This window comes from Nematolebias whitei, chromosome 3 (assembly GCF_014905685.2).
Source record: "Nematolebias whitei isolate Nwh7 chromosome 3, NemWhi1, whole genome shotgun sequence".
Taxonomy (NCBI): Eukaryota; Metazoa; Chordata; class Actinopteri; order Cyprinodontiformes; family Rivulidae; genus Nematolebias; species Nematolebias whitei.
The window spans coordinates 28,479,604-28,499,314 of NC_056500.1; the positions used below are offsets into that span (position 1 = coordinate 28,479,604).

The 19,711-nt window shown below is 38.8% G+C and overlaps 1 protein-coding gene across 1 annotated transcript in view; it reads left to right on the forward strand.

Moving 5' to 3' along the window:
- Positions 1 to 19,711, forward strand: part of ssbp4 (single stranded DNA binding protein 4) — a 125,485-nt gene that overhangs the window by 18,031 nt on the left and 87,743 nt on the right. Inside the window, exons 2-3 of the mRNA XM_037698172.1 lie at positions 6,937 to 7,009; positions 11,155 to 11,216. Of these exons, the coding sequence (XP_037554100.1) occupies positions 6,937 to 7,009; positions 11,155 to 11,216 (135 nt within the window). The remainder of the gene's footprint in view (positions 1 to 6,936; positions 7,010 to 11,154; positions 11,217 to 19,711) is intronic.

Here is a 19,711-nt window from a genome sequence, read left to right on the forward strand (position 1 = left end):
TGTTTTCAACTAGTTTGACAAGACTGTCAACAAGGAAGAGGGCCGGCCATGGAGGAGGGGGCGTACCAAAGAGACCATCTTATCACAAGCAGAACTGGTTTGTTACACTTTGGAGTAAGCTGTTGGGGGAAGAATCATTTTTTTTGTGTGTTTCCTTGACCGATGAAGCCTTCCTGACCGAGGGCGAAATGTTTCATCACAAAAAAAAGAAACTGTCCAGATGACCTGACTGAAAAATGTTGGATTGTATACCTGAATTATTGAGCATGGACTTTGTTGCTTTCTGGGTGGAGTTTACATGTTCTTGCCGTGCATGCGGGGGTTTTCTCCGGGTACTCCGATTTCCTCTGACAGACCAAAAACATGCATGTTAGGCTGATTGGTAACTTTAAATTGTCCGTAGGTGTGAGTGAGAGAGTGAATAGTTGTTTGTCTCGTTTGCCTCTGTGTCCCAGCGATGGACTGGAGATCTGTCCAGAGTGTCCCCCGCCTCTTGCACAGTGACTGCTGAACATGGGCACCAGTGACCCCCATGACCTGAAAAGGAAGAAGTGGGTAAAGATAATGGATTGATGGATGGATGGATTTATAATAGGACAGGAATGTGTTGCACTTCATGTCCTCTGGCAAATATTTTCAGAATAATGGAGCCCTTATTAGAAAAAATCCCGTTTATCAGTCCAAATATTTCTTTAACAGTGGTTTCCAAAGCTGTAATTGGGACCCTACAGTGATTTGTGAAACCGTAAAGTAGAATTCTTGGGACTCTCAGAAGTCAGAGTAAAAAGAAGATAATAAATATTTTGTATGTAATATTTTGCAGTAATTTTTACAAAGCCAAAAACAATAGTCATAAAAATGCAAGTAGTAAAATACTGGTGGAAGCTGCTTATAAATTTAGCAACATATGCACAGTTGTATGAAGGGCCAGAAGATGTAAAAACCTCAGGGCTCACCCAGCTTTATAGGGTGAATGAATTAATGTTTAATTCATTCATGTTTTAGGGGTTACCCTCAACTAAGTCGATGACAATTTGGATTTTTAAACATATCTAAAATGCACAAGTTGTGTTGGATTTTCTGTTCAATTGTATTTATTTGTTTATGTGTTAAAAATTGATCAGACGATCTGGCAGCAGCATTTCAAATAAATGCCATGTTTGTTTTAAGCATGCATAGAAAAAATTGTTCAGTAGTAGTCAAGGCTTGATTTAATAATTGTAAAAATAACAGTTTCTTTGGTAGAGGAAAATGACTGAATTTAGGAATGTTGCAACAAACAGAATAAAATCATCAATACTGACTTCATATTCTGACTTCACTGACTTTATATTCAATAGTCAAACCTAGAATTTTCACATTTTTTAAAGAATAATAAGGTGGCTTTTTATGGAAGAATCAAAATGAAGTTTAATAATAATTGTGTAAAATTGGAATGGCATATTATGTTTATGAACTTTGGTTCGTATGGTAGCATTTATGCAGTAAAAACAGGGACCAATAACTCATCCTTGAGGTACTCAGGATCTTCTGTAAAAGATCATCAGCTAGTTGCATCACTAAATGTCCTGTTGTGGAGATATGAATAAAACATAATCAAGATAGCCAATTCATTATATAAACTTATCTGAGAACATTGTATATCTATTCTAATAGAACCACAAGCACAGTATAATTAAGAATAATAACAAAACAGTTGCAAGAACCTTTTTATAGACTCTCAAACATGTTAAGGAAAATAGTTCCTATAAAATGACTATATGAAGCAAGACTAGAATGTTTCAAATAAACAATTGCATGTCAAATATGCGCAGCACGGTGGTGCAACTGGTAGAGCTGCTGCCTCTCAGCGAGCAGGTCCCTGGTTCAAACCCCGGTCCAGGGGCCTTTCTGGGTGGAGTTTGCATGTTCTCTCCGTGCATGCGTGGGTTTTCTCCGGGTACTCCGGTTTTCTCCCACAGACCAAAAACATGCATGTTAGGCTGATTGGTAACTCTAAATTGTCCCTAGGTGTGAGTGAGAGAGTGAATGGTTGTTTGTCTCGTTTGTCTCTATGCGTCCCTGTGATGGACTTGCGACCCGTCCAGGGTGTACCCCGCCCCTCGCACAGTGATTGCTGGACATGGGCACCAGCGACCCCCGTGACCCAAAATGTAATAAGCGGGTAAAGATAATGGATGGATGTCAAATATGCAATTATACACGCATACCTGTTCTGTTTAAAGCTGATGTCAGCAACAGATTAAAATAGGATAACAGCCTGGTTCTGCCTAAAGGAAATAAAACTATTTTATTAGTACTTTTAACTCTCACAATTCAACAGGTAATGTTGAGTTTTATCTTACAAAAACAGATTAAAAATGATTTATTACTCTTTCTAATAACGTTTTGTACTATTTCTTGGAGGGGAGCCACAATTTTTATGAAGTCCCACTGTTTTGTTGCCAAGCAACATCTGGGTAAACATTTCACAATTTCTTCTCCGCTACAAAAGTTTAAGTGTGTGTTTTGACCATTTTGACAGATCTGAAACTGCATTTTAAATAGACATATGACATGGCAAGTAAGGCAGTTTAATTGGTGACGTAATAAAAGAAAAGTATTTTTATTTCTCGCCATGACTGCTCTGCTTGTGGGGCTAAAGAACAGATATGTTATTTCTCATTTCGCTTGCAATTTTCACCATTACCTCGTGATTACACCTCACAGCAAGGCAGTTTTGAGTTTGAATCAGGAGGCTGAAAGAGGCTCGATGTGTGCAATTTGCATGTTCTTCTTGTTCTGTCTGTGTCCCAATGAGCTGGTTTCTTTCAAAGTCTAGACACATCGAGTTAGGCCAGCTAATAGCTGTTTGGCTTTATTCATGCTGCATGCTCATCTTGCATGGTATGATTATTAGTGGGCAGCTCAGAGCTCACCAGTTTCACCTGACATTCAAATATGTCTCCACTTTGGTCTACTACGACCACTGTTATTCAGGTCATACAGACACATCTAAAAAAAAAAAAAGTGAATATTGTGAAATAGTGCAATTTCTTTTCTCAAGCGTCATTTCAGAAAATGAAACTCCTGTTACATACCATAGATTCATTACACATACAGTGAAGTATTTCAAGCCTTTATTTTTTGTAATCTTGATGATTAAAACTTACATTCTAAATGAATATATGTACTATATGAGTTTCACTTTCTGAAATGATTGATAAAATGGAAGTTTTTTGCTAAATTCTATTATTTTAGATGCAGCTGTATACACAAATATGTGCTTTATTTCCATCCATGAGACAAATGTCAGATTATGAACGGTACTCTGTATTTGTTTTGGCTCATTAGTTAAGCAGGCGGTTCTATAACATGCCACAGAAACTGTGTCACCATCTTTGGTTTTACTGCTAAGAGTCATGCTTGGGACAAATTAGTGAGGGGCAACATGCATGTCTCTTTGGAAACACAGAATGGCCCCACTCAAATTAATGCAGAACTTTGTGTTACTAAGTTGAAAAGTGAAGTTCTACAATCAGTAAGTTTGTGAAATAGAGCATCCTTAACATTTTTATCCTTCTTTTTCATCCCTCTTCCTTCTCTTAAACCACTTGGCCACCTCGAAAGAGCAATATTTTTGTTTACCGTACATTTTGCCATCTTTTAGTTAAAAATAAATCACAAAACAAAGCATTTGTTGCTTTTAAAAAGAGGGCATGCATGCAGGCTCAGACTAAAAAATAGTTTTACAATTTGTTTCCTACTTCCTTTTTAGATTTTTCCTGTGAACATTGCATATCCACATGACGGGAATTTGATTTGCTATACAGTATGTCTGTAGCATCAGAACAGGCATCAAAGCTGATTAATCAATCAATAATATTGGCTCTGGAGAATCTATAGATCGACCCGATTGGTTAGAAGAGGTGTCAATCAAAAGCGGAGGGTCTACACCGCCATTTTGACACCCTGATATTTAAATTAGAAGCACCTGGTAAAGCGTAGCAGCTCTTCAAATTAGCAAGACATCACAAAGCCCCGCAGGCGAGCCGCCATATTTAAAAGAGCCACTTGAGTCACTTTTCAAAACGTTGAAGTAGCTAACTTTACGTATTATTTCCAGCCTACTGGAAAAGCTGTTTTGGTATGTGTAACTAGTTAAGCATGTCAATGCATCAGAATTAAAGCACTCATTACTCTTGTGTTAAAAATCATCCTGCATTTTGTCACACAACTTTGATGCAAATTTTACACCTATTCATGTGGCCTAATTGGAAATAATGTCTTATGACTTTTAATAGCAGTACATTGCACAATGTAGACAAATTTTGCAAAAAATTTGAGAAATTATGGAAATCAACTGAATTTAAATGAAACCCAGGGGAAAACCAAGCCCTGTTTTGTAGCTCTACAACTCAAGCGTACTTCAGAGGAGAAATGATATTCCAAGTTTAAATGGGTCAAAGAAAAGTTGGACTTTACTTGACCAAACTTATGTTTTTACACTATTGCAGTTTAGGCTTTATAGTTAGAGTTTTTTCACAGAATGTTCAACCATTAGCTAACTTTTGAAGTTTCCAAACTTTTTCAAACTTTTGACGTGTCCAAACTTTTTAAAAAACTTCTGAAGTGTCCAAACTTTAAAAAAAAAAAACTTTTGAAGTGTCCAAACTTATGAAAACTTTTAATTCCCACAACTTTTTGTGTTATATACAGAGATTATACATTAAAATGGAGGGAACATTGACCTCTCACCTCTGACTGCAATGGGATTTATGGTTTCCTCTCAAATTCACCCTGACACCCCCTTTCTGCGTCTTTTGCCACTCACATTTCAAGACTTGTTTTTTATTAGGCAAAGGCATTTCTGGCCTCCCCATATTGGCTTTACCTTTTTTCTGCAGAGATCGCCCTCTGATTCTAAGAATTCAAACAATTCTTGCGTCACAATGGCTGAGCACATAAGAAAACCTGTTTCTGTTTATAGAGAATGAACAAGCTTCACGTTTCTTGACTCTGTGCCGAGCTCTGCAACATCTTTCCATTTATTCTCTTATATAAGATTAAGATTTTAATTGCTTCTTCTTTAAAAAAGATTTTGCCACTAGTCATCAAAAGTTATCTCCAGTCTTGATAAGTTAATGCAAAACCACGTTCTTGATGTAACCTGTGTTCTTCCACACCTACTTGAAGCTTTGTGCTTGTGTTTGTATCTTCCAGGATACATGTTGATGGCAGGTGGGAACAGGGTTTACATTGCGTATGAATACAAGCCTTTATTTGATATTATACAGAGTTTTACGTCAGCGCTGAGACTGGCCGGCTGTCCCACTTCTCACCCTCAGATAGGCAACGAGGCCTTTAAATGCCTCTGAACGATGAGCGAGTACAGCTGATGCCAACTGTGTTGTGTGACTGGGCTCTGTTCAGCCATACAGGAGAAAATATGAGTAAATTCAAAGATACCAAAAAAAATTGTTTAGTCTAAAACGAGTTAGAACTTACTTGTTTATTAACGCCAATCTAAATTACTTCTCGTAACACTAAGAGTTCGACTGACAACCAGGATTAAAAATAGTTAGATGGCACCACAGATTAATGTTTTTCTTGGTCAGTGTCCTTGTGCCACAAGGGAAAACACAAATCTATGTGTAATAAAATGTGCAAACAATAAAAAATAGGTATTTCTAACCCTTAACCATGTATGTTAAAGCTTTAGCCACTTTCAGTCTAACTTTCTGTACTTTTATCTCTCAACTGTCATGTTTGGGTGAGAACTAAGTAGAAAATATATTACTATGAAGTGGGAGGAGAAAAAAAGGTCACACTACCAGACTGTCTCATATATTATCGCTTGCATGAAAGAAACAAATTAACATAATCTTCCAAAAACTTATTTCCACCTTTAAGAAATCTTTAGTTAAAAGAAATGTGTCAAGTCATGAACCCATGAGGCACATTTAACATTCCTACATTAATGCCCTCTGCAATGAAGGGTGGGAGATCGTACTGCTTGTATCTGTGTGTTTATTTGTCTCTCTGTTAGTAAAATATCTCATGAACAACTGGCTTGTTTTATTGGAACCCTCTGAACTGATAAATAACTATTGGAGTCATTTCAATTCAAAATGGCTGCCAAGAACCTTTACAATCACAAAAAATAACTATAAGTTGACCAATTTTACAGAAGTGGTAGTAGCTGTGAGTTATCCCCATCACATTCTCAAGAGCTAACGGAGCGGGCAAGATCTTTGTTTAAAGTCTTGGCATGCAAGGCTACTGGTGATGTGCATTTCTTCAGGGGATGCTACTTTCAATTACCAATGTGGTGCAACAAAAGCTGCATCCTAAACATGGAAAACATAACTTTTTTTAAGACTTTATTGTAAAACTGAAAAGTTTTAATCTTTTATCAGTTGCGGCTACGTTGTTGGTTGGACAAATCACACCTGACAAGCAATGTGGTAATGTCTGAGAGCCTTGTCGGAGTGTGTTCTATATCTCCTCCACGTTCCTCTGAGTGTCTGCACTGCTTTGTTTTCAGTGTCTCTGCCTCAGCAGCCAGATCCTGAAACCACACAAGTATGGCTGAGTGCCACCAGAGCTCTTTAGCTCTGAGCTGCACAGCTTTGCATTACACATTTACAACCCTTTCACAATATATATGATCTTCTACAGTCAATTCTCGTTTATCCAAACCTGTTGTCATGGGAGCAATAATGACTTTCTGCCAAGTTTGTTCAGGAGTTGGATTCTCCCTTTTTTTTTGGAATTTCAAAAATCCTGATTGATGATAAAGAGAATAAGCATATATTATTATTATTATTTAGTATAAAACTAAAGTAACGAAAAGAGAATAAGCATGTGTTTTTCTCATAAAAGTAAAAAAAGGTTAAAAAAAAAAAGAATAAAAACCTTAACACTAAACTTTCTCCCCTCTGTTTTGTCTTCCAGGTTAGCTTTATATGTGTATGAGTATTTGCTTCATGTCGGCGCACAGAAATCAGCACAGACCTTCCTGTCAGAGGTAAGAAGTGCTTCTAATGTAACTTCCTGTTCAGGAAGAACGAATGGGATTCCCCTCGTACTGTATGCTCAGCCATAGAGTTCACATTACATCTTCTGGGTTTAAACAGCTGTTGAGATGTTATTATATAGCTTTGTTATTAACATTTTTTTTATTTGCAAAACAACTGTAATGTTGTTTTTTTCCCCTGTTAATATCTTCATGACATTATAGTTTATAGGTTGAATAATTCAACCTTTAATTGTGATATTTTGCCAAGCATGTGTTGTTGTTTATGTTGTGTTTAGACAAATGTATGATTGAGTCCAGTTTAATCCTAAATTTGTCCCAGGTCGTCTTCATGTATTAATCCCACATTATAGCTCTGAACTGTAGAAGAAGTAAGGTCTCTAATGTGATGCATCCTTTTCCTTAATGGACATCCTTCCTGCTAATGGTCCGGCGTCCTCCAACAGAACTCAGCTTTGTTCAGCTCGACAAAATACATTCATTCTCTTTGAGAGAGCAAGGAAAGGCAGGTCTAAGTAGTTTGGATTTTATTTATGTGTCCTGTCATTAAGCACCCTAATGTTTGAAGCTGTTGTTTACAAGACTGATAAATAATGTTATGTAATAATAAAAAAAACAACCCCCACCAAATAAATAAATAAATAAATAAAATCAAAATTATGTGATTAATATTAAAACATACAGCTATAGCATTGAATAACATATTAAGGATTGTTTTATTGTCAGGTGACTTTTTTCTTTTTTCTTTTTTGGCCCAAACATACAGCTCTTGTCTTTAAAATTTTATTGACTGTAAACACTTGGATTTTTTTTTTTTCATTAATCTTTGGCAAGAGGTGTTTTTGGAAATATCATATTCTTTTAATTGGCTATTTAAAGCTTCTTAATACGTATTGTAGTAGTTAGTAATAGTTACAAAGTGGGAGACAATAAACAAAACAGTATATGCACAGATTTATAATTTATTTCCAAAGTGGAGAAAATTCATTTTACAGCAGTTTAAAAATAGTTTTTCTAATATAAAAAGGCAAAGAAAAATGTCTGGGTCTGAACAACAAAACTGGGAAAGGATTAAAGAAATTTTCATTATGGCAGCTTTTATTTTAAATGTCTTAAATTAGGTCATAACTGTTTAAAACACCAGAACATGAACCCGACTTATGAAGTGGTGATGGGGAGATGAGGTCAGGCAACCAAGCTGCAGCAATCCTCTAACTTCAAATTGTTTCTGAGGACTTGTTGTTGGGTCTCCTCTCAGAGATTTAAGATTTATTCACTGAGCTGCTGCAAAGAGGTGAAAATCAGGGTCGCAGGGGACCAGAGGCACACAAATATAAGATGTAAGTATTAAAACAACATATGCATAACACATGCACATGGACCATATGACCAAATGACTTGCAGGTTAAACCAATTTGATGGAAAATTGATCAAAAACGGTCTGCAACATTAGGTTTCATAACGGATTTTGTTTATTTTGCCCACATCTGTTTTTTATTTACATGGAAAGAATCAGTTGAACATCAGCTTTATGTGATTTTAACAATATGCCTTAAGCATAAGAAATTTCTCATGAGTATTACAGTGAAAAAAGTCATTTTATTGCACTAGCACATTGCAATATTTCTTGTTAAAAGGTTTTAGAGTTTTTAATATTCTTTAGTTTTTACTTTGACTATGTTTATTAACCTGGCTCTTCAACCTGCTTTTTCCTCTTTTTTCTTTTTTACTTCCGAGCAGAATAAATAAACCATTTTACATGAAATATTTATATCCAAGACACAAATGGGGATTTTATTTTTCAACCTATATAATATTTTTCTACCAACTGAGCACAGTAGCTCAGTTGGTAGAACTGCTGCCTCCCAGCGAGATGTTTGCCAGAAGATGGTTGGGTATCTTTCTAGGTGGAGTTTGCATGTTCTCTCCGTACATGCATGGGTTTACTGCAGATACTCCAGTTTCCTCCCAAAGACCAGAAACATGCATGTTAGGCTGACTGCTAACTCTAAATTGTCCCTGGATGTGAGTGAGAGAATGAATGGTTGTTTGTCTCGTTTGTCTCTATGTGTCCCTGTGATGGACTGGAGACCAGTCCAGGGACCCCGCCTCTTGAACAGTGACTGTTGGATATGGGCACCACTGACCTCCCATGAACCCAGACAGGGAGAAACAGTTAAGAATGGATGGAAGTACGGATGGAATTTACCAAATAAAAAGTAAAAAAGTGTCAAATAAGGCTCTTTAAAATTAAAACAATCCATTCTTGTCCACCCATCGTGGAATAAAGAGAGTGACAAAACTGTCCTTCCATGTTTGTCCGTCCATCTGTCCATTGTCCATGTACAAAGTATGTTGTGTTCACAATAACTTGAAAAGTAAGTGAGATATCAACTTTCATTTTGGCGTGCGGCTGCATCTAGGTGTAAGAATGATTGCTTTCAAAAACTGGGTTGTCACGTCAAAACCCAAGATGGCTGCAGCTATACAGGTGCTGGTCATAAAATTAGATTATCATGAAAAAGTTGATTTATTTCATTTAAAAAATTAAAAATCATTTTTTTTATTTGGTCTTAAGTAATATTCTAATTTTCTGAGATACTGAATTTGGGGTTTTCAGTAGTTGTCAGGTATCATCAACAATAAAATAAACAAAATTGTTTTGCAAAGTCAAAATGCAAGCTAGCCAACCACCACATATATCTGTAAACCAACCATCCCTATCATTTCAAGAAACTAGTTAGGAAATTATCTTCTACTTTTTTTATATTGCTCAAAAATATAGTTTTCTCAAATGATTGCGGTGGCTGAAGATAATTATTTGGTGGTCAAGGCCACCAATGGCCACCCCCAAGCTCAGCCATTGCACCTGGTCATTGATAAAATTGCTCCCTTCATTTACCAGTATCCATCCCAGTGCACTGCTTCAGACAAGCAAAGGAAAACAAAATAAACCTATCTCTGTTCTTCTACACTGTCTATTTACATATTTGAATATCTTGTACCACAAACATTAAGGTTTACTTGCATTTTCAGTTTACTTCCAGTCCAGAAAAACACTCATCTAGAAAACTACAAACATTAACTATTCAAATCCCTCAGCGGCGGGGGACATCAGCTTACCACTTGTTACATGTTGAAACAAAAACTTTATGAATTTTAATGAACAAAATGCTTTTTCTTCTAACAAGTTATCAAATATCACACAAAGATGATCCAATAAACTTTTTAAGTGCTTGATCTAACTTCTTTCTAAAAGCACGTTAATAATAATAAAAAAAAAAATTTGGGTCATGCACATGAAACACACAAACATGTTCCAACACATTTGAAACTTAAACTTAAAGCGCACACATGCACACACCTGCAGATGAATGAGCACTATCACCTGGCCTCTCCTGCTTTAATTAGCTTCTGCTCCTCCTTCAGTGGGCTGTGCACGCACGTGTTCATGTTTGCGGTATACACACAATCCACCCATGTCCTCGGGAGAACTTTAGCACTCTATGCTCTCCTGCACAGTGCAGCACTCAGCTCTTTAGCAGCATTAAATCAACAGGCCCACAACAACGCGCTGCACATCACATCATTATAAGTGGCACAAGGGAAATCTGTAGAATAGACACTTTAATAGAAACGTGGGAATTGTGACAGTTTTTTTGTTTTTCCATATGAAGCAGATCTAGAAAAAGGAGAAATCCTGCTGGTGTCATGCTGTTCTCACAGACTGTATGTATATATATATATATATATATATATATATATATATATATATATATATGTAATGCCTTAAATCTGTGTGTGTTTGTGTCTGAGGGAGTGTGTACAGTAGGCAGTCGGTCCCCTATCTCTCATTGAATCTTATCTCAGAGTCCAGATACAAACAGGAGCTCCGCTGGGTTTGTGAGGGCAGCGCAGAGGACCGCTACTACTTGAAGACAGTCACAGTTTCTCACTCACAAAACTGCACTTCTATAGATCACTGTGCTCCGTGTTGGCCTATTCTTTATCTGCCCGACTGTCGCTCTGCCAGTCTAAACGTGGCCATTAAACAAAATGGTTACATTATGCATAAAACATGTTGCAGCATCTAATTCATCATTCTCCTTTTGCCCTTTTTCCTTTCTTCCTCAAAGATTCGATGGGAGAAGAATATCACACTTGGGGAGCCTCCAGGATTTTTACACTCATGGTGGTGGTACGTATACTGCAGTCCCCTCTCCATATGCCTTCAATGAGTTTTACATTTTTGTAACTTGCAAGATGAAAGGTTTACAAAATTAGCAACAGTTGCCTCATGAATGTTCATACATCTTCTCCTGTGTTTAGGAAATTACTTAAAGAAATCTCAAAACATGATATTACTCTGGCATGTTTGTAAATTTGAGTGGAGTTGTAGTTTCGTAATCACAGTCTGGTCTCTAATTTAAAATGTATTTAGAATTAAAAATTTCTAATCTTGGTTGCAAATGTTTTGCTGCCATACCCACACTTAGGGATTTGCCTGGCATGAACAGACTTCCATTTATGCAGTTACTATTTCAACATATGGACTTTCTGCATGGACTTTGTATGTTCTGCTTGTTCATGTATGAGCTTTCTCCAGGTCCTCCAGTTTCATCCGACAGTATATAAAAAAAAAAATAATCATGATTACGATTCTAAATTGATTTTAGGTGTGAGTGTTCATTTTTGTCTGTTTTGGGTGTTTATGTGTCTCAGTGATGGACTGCATGTATAGGGTGCACAAGGACGTCAGAAGCATCTGTAATGCGGGGGGGGGGGACACAATGATGTGTGTAGGTGTGTGTGTGTGTGTGCGCACACAGAAGTGTACACTAATGTACAAAAAAAAGCAGCATTTCACCTAGATTTTCTTTAATTCCACACATTTAAAGCATGTTTCTCACCAAGTTTGTGTAAATTCAGCTGTGGGTTTTAAAGACATTTAACTTTAATACACTTTAATACAGAGCGTCAGGTCGACACTATTTATCTTTATAGAGAAATAAAAAACATCACAACTGGACATTTTTACTTGTGTTCCACTACTCATCTAAATGATGTTTCTCATGAAGCTTGAGGACAATAAGTTGTGGGGTTTTAAAGACATTTCAACTTTAATGCACCTGAACACACAGCGTCTCTTACACCTGCAGCGACTGACAGCGTCACAGTTACTGCTAAGCTAACATGCTACAGACGTAGCGCTCCTCTCAAGCATCCTCCTAACATGAATATATGTTTATGATCGACCCCCCTGGTCAACAACTGCTAGAACTAAACTCACTAAAATGGCGAGCGAGCAACACAGAGGTGTCTCCACCCCCTCCACCTGTGCACATTTATGAGACTCACAGGAGAAACAGTGCAGGCAGCTGCTGTGTTTAGAGTTGGAGGTAACCAGGAAAACTTGGAGTGGAGTTTCAGTGGCTTGAATATTCTCCTATTAATCAAGTGGAATGGATTTGTTCATGAAGAAAGAAAAACTGTGCCGCCTGAACTAATGTTTCATAGTAAAAGTGTGTGTGTGTGTGTGTGTGGGGGGGGGGGGGGGGGGGTGTCCAAATGAACGTTTTTTTTATGTGGGGGGGACTTGTCCCCTTCACATATAATGGTTGCGACGCCTATGAAGGTGCATCTCACGCATGTTGGATTTTTTTACACGCCTGCTGTTTAGCGCTGGTAAAATGTCTGCAACACAGAATTTGCCTTTGTTACAACTCAAAACTCTTACAACTTGGTGGTTAGGTAAAAGGATGGACATCATTGAGCAGAGAGGTCTTATTAGTGGGATTTTTAAAAATGGGAAGCGTACAGTTTGTCAGTGCAGTGTGCCGTAATCATGAGAATAACCATTGTTGAGGTTGAGGAACTGTTTAATACGTTATTATATTATTATTGTTTAGTGTATGTCTTAGATCCTTTTTCATTCAACCTTTTTTTGTACAAGTTACTTCCCACTGAGCCTGTGAATTCAATTCAGTTTTTCAATTCAGTTTATTTATATAGCGCCAAATCACAACAAAGTTGTCTCAGGGCACATTACAGAAACATTTACATACATTAAAGCCAATTAATAAAGTTCTCTATCTAAGGAATTCAGCAGACAAGTTGAATCTTGGCTTCGTTGCAGTCTCCCATCCTGAGTAAGCACAGTGGCAACAGTGGAAAGGAAAAACTCCCTTTTAAAATGGAGAATCCTCCAGCAGAACCAGGCTCAGGACAAGTGGCCATCTGCTTTGACCAGCTGGTTGAGAGGACAGGAAGGAGAGACAGACGAACATAGAATGGTAGGTCCAGGTGTAGGTCCAAGTGTATCTGAAAGACAAAAAAAAACACATGTTAAGGATAGAAAAAATAATTACAAATACAAAACAGGTTGAGCAGAGTAAGTAAAGACAGTAGTAGAGTGAAAATTGTGGTCAGTTTGTCCTCCAGCAGTCTAAGCCTATAGCAGCATAACTAAGGGACAGCTCAGGAAACCCAAGCTGACCCTAACTATAGGATTTAGCAAAAAGGAAAGTCTTAAGCCTAGTTTTAAAACTGGATAATTTGTCAGCCTCACGGACAGAGATTGGAAGTTGGTTCCACAAGAGTGGAGCCTGATAACTAAAAGATCTGCCTCCCATTCTGTTTTTGTAAATTCTAGGAACCACGCGTAAACCTGCAGTCTGAGAGCGAAGTGCTCTGTTAGGAAAATATGGAACAATAAGATCTGTAATATAAGATGGAGCCAGGTTGTTGAGAGCTTTGTAGGTTAGAAGTAAGATTTTGAGTTCTATTCTGGACTTGACAGGGAGCCAATGGAGAGAAACTAAAACTGGAGAAATGTGATCTCTCATACTAACTCTGGTTAAGACTCTGGCAGCAGCATTTTGGATCAACTGAAGATGTTTTAAAGAATTATTTGGACATCCAGATAATAAACCATTGCAATAGTCCAGTCTAGACGTGACAAATGCATGGACCAGTTTTTCTGCATCATTTTTAGATAAGATGTTTCTAATTTTATTGACATTACGCAGGTGGAAGAAGACAGTTCTAGTAATGTTTTTAATTTGGGGGATAAAAGACATGTCCTGAACAAAATAACACCAAGATTTTTAACATTAGAGCTGGAGGACAGATTAATGCCATCTAAGGAGGGAGAAATACTGAAAAATTTATTCCTAAGGTGCTCAGGTCCAAAAACGATAACCTCAGTTTTGTCTGTGTTCAACAGGAGAAAATTAAGGGTCATCCAGGTTTTTATGTCTTTAAGACATGCTTGTAGTCTAAGTAGCTGATTGGAATCATTGGGTTTAATGGACAAATATAATTGTGTGTCATCAGCATAACAATGGAAATTTATCCCATGCTGTTTAATAACTTTACCTAATGGAAGCATATATAAAGTAAAGAGTATTGGCCCAAGCACTGAGCCCTGAGGAACTCCATGAATAACTTTAGTGTATGAAGAAGATTTATTATTAACATTTACAAACTGGAATCTATCAGATAGATATGATTAAAACCATTTTAGAGCTGTTCCTGTAATCCCAATATCATATTCAAGCCTCTGTAGTAAAATATTGTGATCAACTGTATCAAATGCAGCAACAGGACCAGTATAGACACAAGTCCATTGTCTGAGGCCATGAGAATATCATTAGTGACTTTTACTAGTGCTGTTTCTGTGCTATGATAAGCTCTAAGCCCTGACTAAAACTCTTCAAACAGATTATTTATTTTGTAGATGTTCACGCAACTGACCTGCAACTATTTTCTCTAGAATTTTTGAGATGAAAGTTAGATTAGATATAGGTCTATAGTTGGCCAGAATTTCTGAATCAAGATCAGACTTCTTAAGTAAAGGTTTAATTACAGCAACCTTAAAGCGCTGTGGTGCATAACCATCCATTAAAGACAAATTAAGTAGATCCAAAATGTGGACATTAATTAGGGGAAATACCTCTTTAAACAGTCTGGTTGGGATGAGATCTATTAGACATGTGGATGGTTTGGATGAAGTTATTATTTTTGACAATTCAGAGAGCTCAACAGGACAAAAACAACAGTTTGAGGACTCATTTACAAGAGAGACATGTTTCAGACAGACAAAAGTAGATAAGGACAAGAGAAACATGGAGAGAGGTTAAAAAAAAAATTGTATCTCGCACTATGTCCTGGCCAGGGCACAGTGTGAAAGTGGCAATAAAAGACCTCGCACATAAACAGCAACATACTAATGACATCATAATACATGTATGCATAAGGAGGCTGACAAAGACAGTGAGTTGTCTGTGGACACTGCTAGAAAGTTCCATGGTCCTGATAAGATGGCACAGTGTCTATCAGCTGGCTCAGCTCTGACAAAGGTCCACAGATATCCTTGTATACAATTTCTTTTTTATACCGGTAGTTTATATTATTGCTATTCTTGTACAGTGATGGATGTACAGGGTCACCGGCAACCCCGCGACCCTGAGAGGAAGAAGCGGGTAGAGATAATGGGTGGATGGATGGATGGATTATTGCTATTTTTGGGTGTAACTGGGACCTTGAGTACACACTTCGTTTTACCTCATGTTCCACGTGTGACACAAATGACAATAAAGACACCTTGAACTTTGAACCTTGAACAAAATGTTAAATAGCAGGACACTATTTAGGGTTTGTTTTACCTCAAACTATCATCTGCTTGTTGTGATGGAAAATAGCTGTGAATACAAAATTCTAACTCAAACACCTATCATCCGACACAGGAACGGTGTTATTTAGGAGTTTTCAAGCTATTTTTTGCACTAGATATATATAAAACCCTTTTAAAATTAAACAAAATAAGATCAGATTAAATTAGAATAATCTGAACGTTGTTGTTTCTTTTTTGTACACAACAAACTATAGACTGCATTGTTTGTTAGCATTGTTCTCTCACAACAAAATTTGACTCCTAGCTTCCCCCATTTGTGTTTAAACGGTATGTTCTTCCTGTACATGTGTAGGTATTCCCTGAGTACTCCAGTTTCCTCCCACAGTCCAAAAGTATGAATACTTGGTCAGCTAGACTAAATTGTCCCTAGATGAGAACAAGAATGGTTGTTTGTCTGTCTGTGACCTTGTAATGGTCAAACTGTCCAGGGTGAACTGTAGCTGTTGACCAATCACCTCTGGACATATAGGCACCATGCTGCCTGCAAATTCTGACCGAAATAAGTAAATACAATAGATAGATGAATAAATAAACTTTATAGGACGATGAAGCCACAAAACTTTAACAGATGTCTAGATTTTAATACAAACTGGAAGTTGCTTAAGTTTTTGAGTTTCAGTCTCTGTTGCTGTGTGAGAGAACCCACTGTTTGTGCAGGTTCAGCTACAAAGCTTTCAGTTGTTTGTAGAAGCTTAGCATGCACCTGCCCCTCTCGTGCAAATTAATTGTCTTCCTTTGCGCTGCCTCTTCAACTTACAGGTGCACCTGATGGTTGGAAAGCGTCTGCTCTTCTGACAGGATTTACAGCCTTTGTTTAACCTGTGGATCAGTTTAATAAAACAAGATCTGAATGAGGGTGCTTGTCGTCCAGCCTCTTTAGACAAATCTGTCAGATCCTTTAACTCTACTAAAATAAAGACTAGTGTTTTCTGTCAGCTTGAAAGGACAAGGTTAGTGGGCTTGCACATTGGCACAAATGTTTTTCTCTATGTCTGATTTACAAAGACAAAGAATATGCAAAAGTAGTTTATGTTTTGTCTTTATAGCTGTCAAGCTGAAGGGAAGAAAAAGTTTATGGCAGAAAGAAAAGAGGACAGAAGAAGTGGGTTAGCTGAGGAAGAACAGAGCCGACAGAGAGGCAAGAATCCTCAACAAGGCAGCACCAGATCTAACGAGAGGGGATAAGAGGTCTGACAGGGCCTGCTTTGTTTGTCATTCATGCCATCCCGCTCATCCCCAAAGCACCCGGCTGTCCGTGTGTAATAAACCCGGACATGCGGCTTCATTCATTCATCCTCTCCAGCCCCTGTGTGTGTTCTGATTGTGCAGCCTGTTGACACGGTTCATATCGGTCCTTAAAGAGCCTGGCTTCACTCAGTCTGACAGCTACCAGTTATAGTGACAGAATGACATACACAAACATACAGCGCAGTGTAAGGTTGAACTTGCCTCTGCCGGAACCACTAACAGTGCTTAGGGTGACCGGACCAGTGGTGTGTGTGTGTGTGTGTGTGTGCATGTGTGTTAAAAGTGGGAAACAGAGAAGAAAACCGAGTGCTCTCGGTCTGTGTTTGGACTGTGCTGATATATTTCAGTGATGTGGGAAATGACAGTGTGTGTTTTGCTTGAGAGCAGTGGGAGCACAGTCTGATGATTATCTGGACTGGGAAGTGCAGGGCTCCAGTGTACTATGACCTAGCTGATAGGTGTCCGTCTGGGCCACACAGCACGTGGACACCAACACTGTCTTGGATGGGGTGGGGATCTGCGGTGTGAAGGGTCGATTGCATGAGGAGGGAAGGAGGCAACACTCCCGGTCCCACCCTATGCCACCCAGCCCACCCCCTTCAACCTCCATCCTCCCCAAACAAAAGCTCCAGATGGCAGAAAACCACCAACCTCCCTCATCCCTCACCCACTGCTCCTCCTCCTTCAACCTTTGTCTGCAGGCCTGTCCCTTTGTTTGTAGAAGAGAGACCCCTGAACAGATTAACTCTTTGCATTCCAGGCTCTTTTGTGTTAAACAGCCAAATTTAAGACTCCGACCCCACCATCACCCTATAGCCCCACCCCCACTTGTCCCCTCCACAGCACCTTGCTGAGGTTTTGCCTCCATGGCTTTTTCTTGCAGGACACCGTAGGTGGCTGGGGAGCTTCAGAATGAGACCACAGTCACAAGTAACGTGGAGGGATGTTTGCGGGGGTTGGAGAAGGAGGCTGGTGGTGGGGGTCACCCATCCACATCTGTTGTTATGGGTGGAGGGATAAAGAAACGGCTCAGTGAGGACTGCAAGTGTTGATCGTGTCATTAGCTCTGTCTCTATTGGCTAATGCTAGCTGTCTTCTGGTTCTCTAAACACTGATTGGATTAACCAGTTTTCACCGCTGAAATTCCCCCCTATTGATCAAAATGACAATTTGACAGAAAAGTATAGTTTAAGCTGTGTTCAGTTCAACACAACTGTTTTTGTTCTTCTAAACATGCATAAAATGTTATAAACCTAATCAGATCCAGCATATTTCAAACTTCCATCTATCAATCCATCCATTATTTTTATCCGCTTCTTCCTTTTCGGGTCATGGGGGTCACTGAAGCCCATTTCCAGCCAACACTGTGAGAGGTGGGGACACTCTGGACAGGCCTCTAGTCCATCACATAGAGACAAACGAGACAACAACCACGCACTCTCTCACTCACGCTTAAGGACAACTTAGATTTATCAATTATTCAAAGTTATTTATTTGTCATTCCACCACAGATGGTACATGTGGTGGAACGAAATTGTGTACACAGGGTCCCAGTTACATCCAACAAAAGTATAAAATGTAAAAGAGAAACAGCAATAAGATCTAAGATATGAACTAAGAAAAACAATAAAAATGCACTAAGCACTAGTTGCACAAATACAATATGCTGAACAGCAGAACGAACATGAGTCTGTGTGAGCAGATGAGCACGCATGAACACATAAACATTGAAACAGAGCAGCAGCAACATGATGTAATTTTTCACAGTGATTATTATGGTTAGAGATTCATGAGTCTAACAGCCTCAAGGTAGAAGCTGTTCTTCAGTCTAGTGGTTCTACACTTAAGGCTCCTTAACCTCCTTCCTAAGGGGAGCGGGGCAAAAAGTGTGTGTGCTGGGTGAGTGGGGTCCTTCAGGATGCAGGTGGCTCTTCCTGCATCTGGAGGTGTAGATGGCTGTGATGGTAGGGAGGCTGACTCCAACAGACTTCTGTGCAACCTTCACCACTCTCTACAAAGCTTTTCTTTTCACACAGGATGCTCTCCACTGCACACCTGTAGAAGGAGGTGAGGACTGAGCTTCCCAGACCAGCTCGCCTCAGCTGTCTGAGGAAGTAGAGTCTCTGATGAACTTTCTTGATCAGGCTGGTGGTGTTGTTGCTCCAGCTGAGGTTGTCATTCAGGTGCATACCCAAGTACTTGTAGCTGGAGACCACTTCCACCACAGATCCTCCTATGTTCAGGGAGGGGTAGGTGTGTTTGTTCTGTTTGAAGTCCACATTCGTCTCCTTCGTCTTCTTCACATTGATGTGAAGGTTGTTCTTGCACCAGCTCTCTAGGTGTTCCACCTCCTGCCTGTAGCTGGACTCATTGTTGTTTGTGATGCATCCCACCACCGTTGTATCATTTAACACACATTCCTGAGGGTAGCTAGTGCTGAGGGTTATGGTGGAGGAAGAGAAGTTGTGGATCCTCACAGACTGTAGCTATGTTTACATGGGCATAAGTAACCGGATCAAATGGTCGTTCGGAATAAAAACACGTCATGTAAACACCCTGTTCGGGTTATTTTTTGTTTATACAGTGTGATCCAAAATAATTTGTTATCAGAACGAAACGGGTGGTTTACGCTGATTCATAATCCAAACGGTGTGCTTGGCTTGATCTGTTCATTTTTATCTGATGGTGAAAAACTGACCTGACTGCGCATGTGTGACTTTGCCATTTCCGCCTGACTAATGCTAATAATA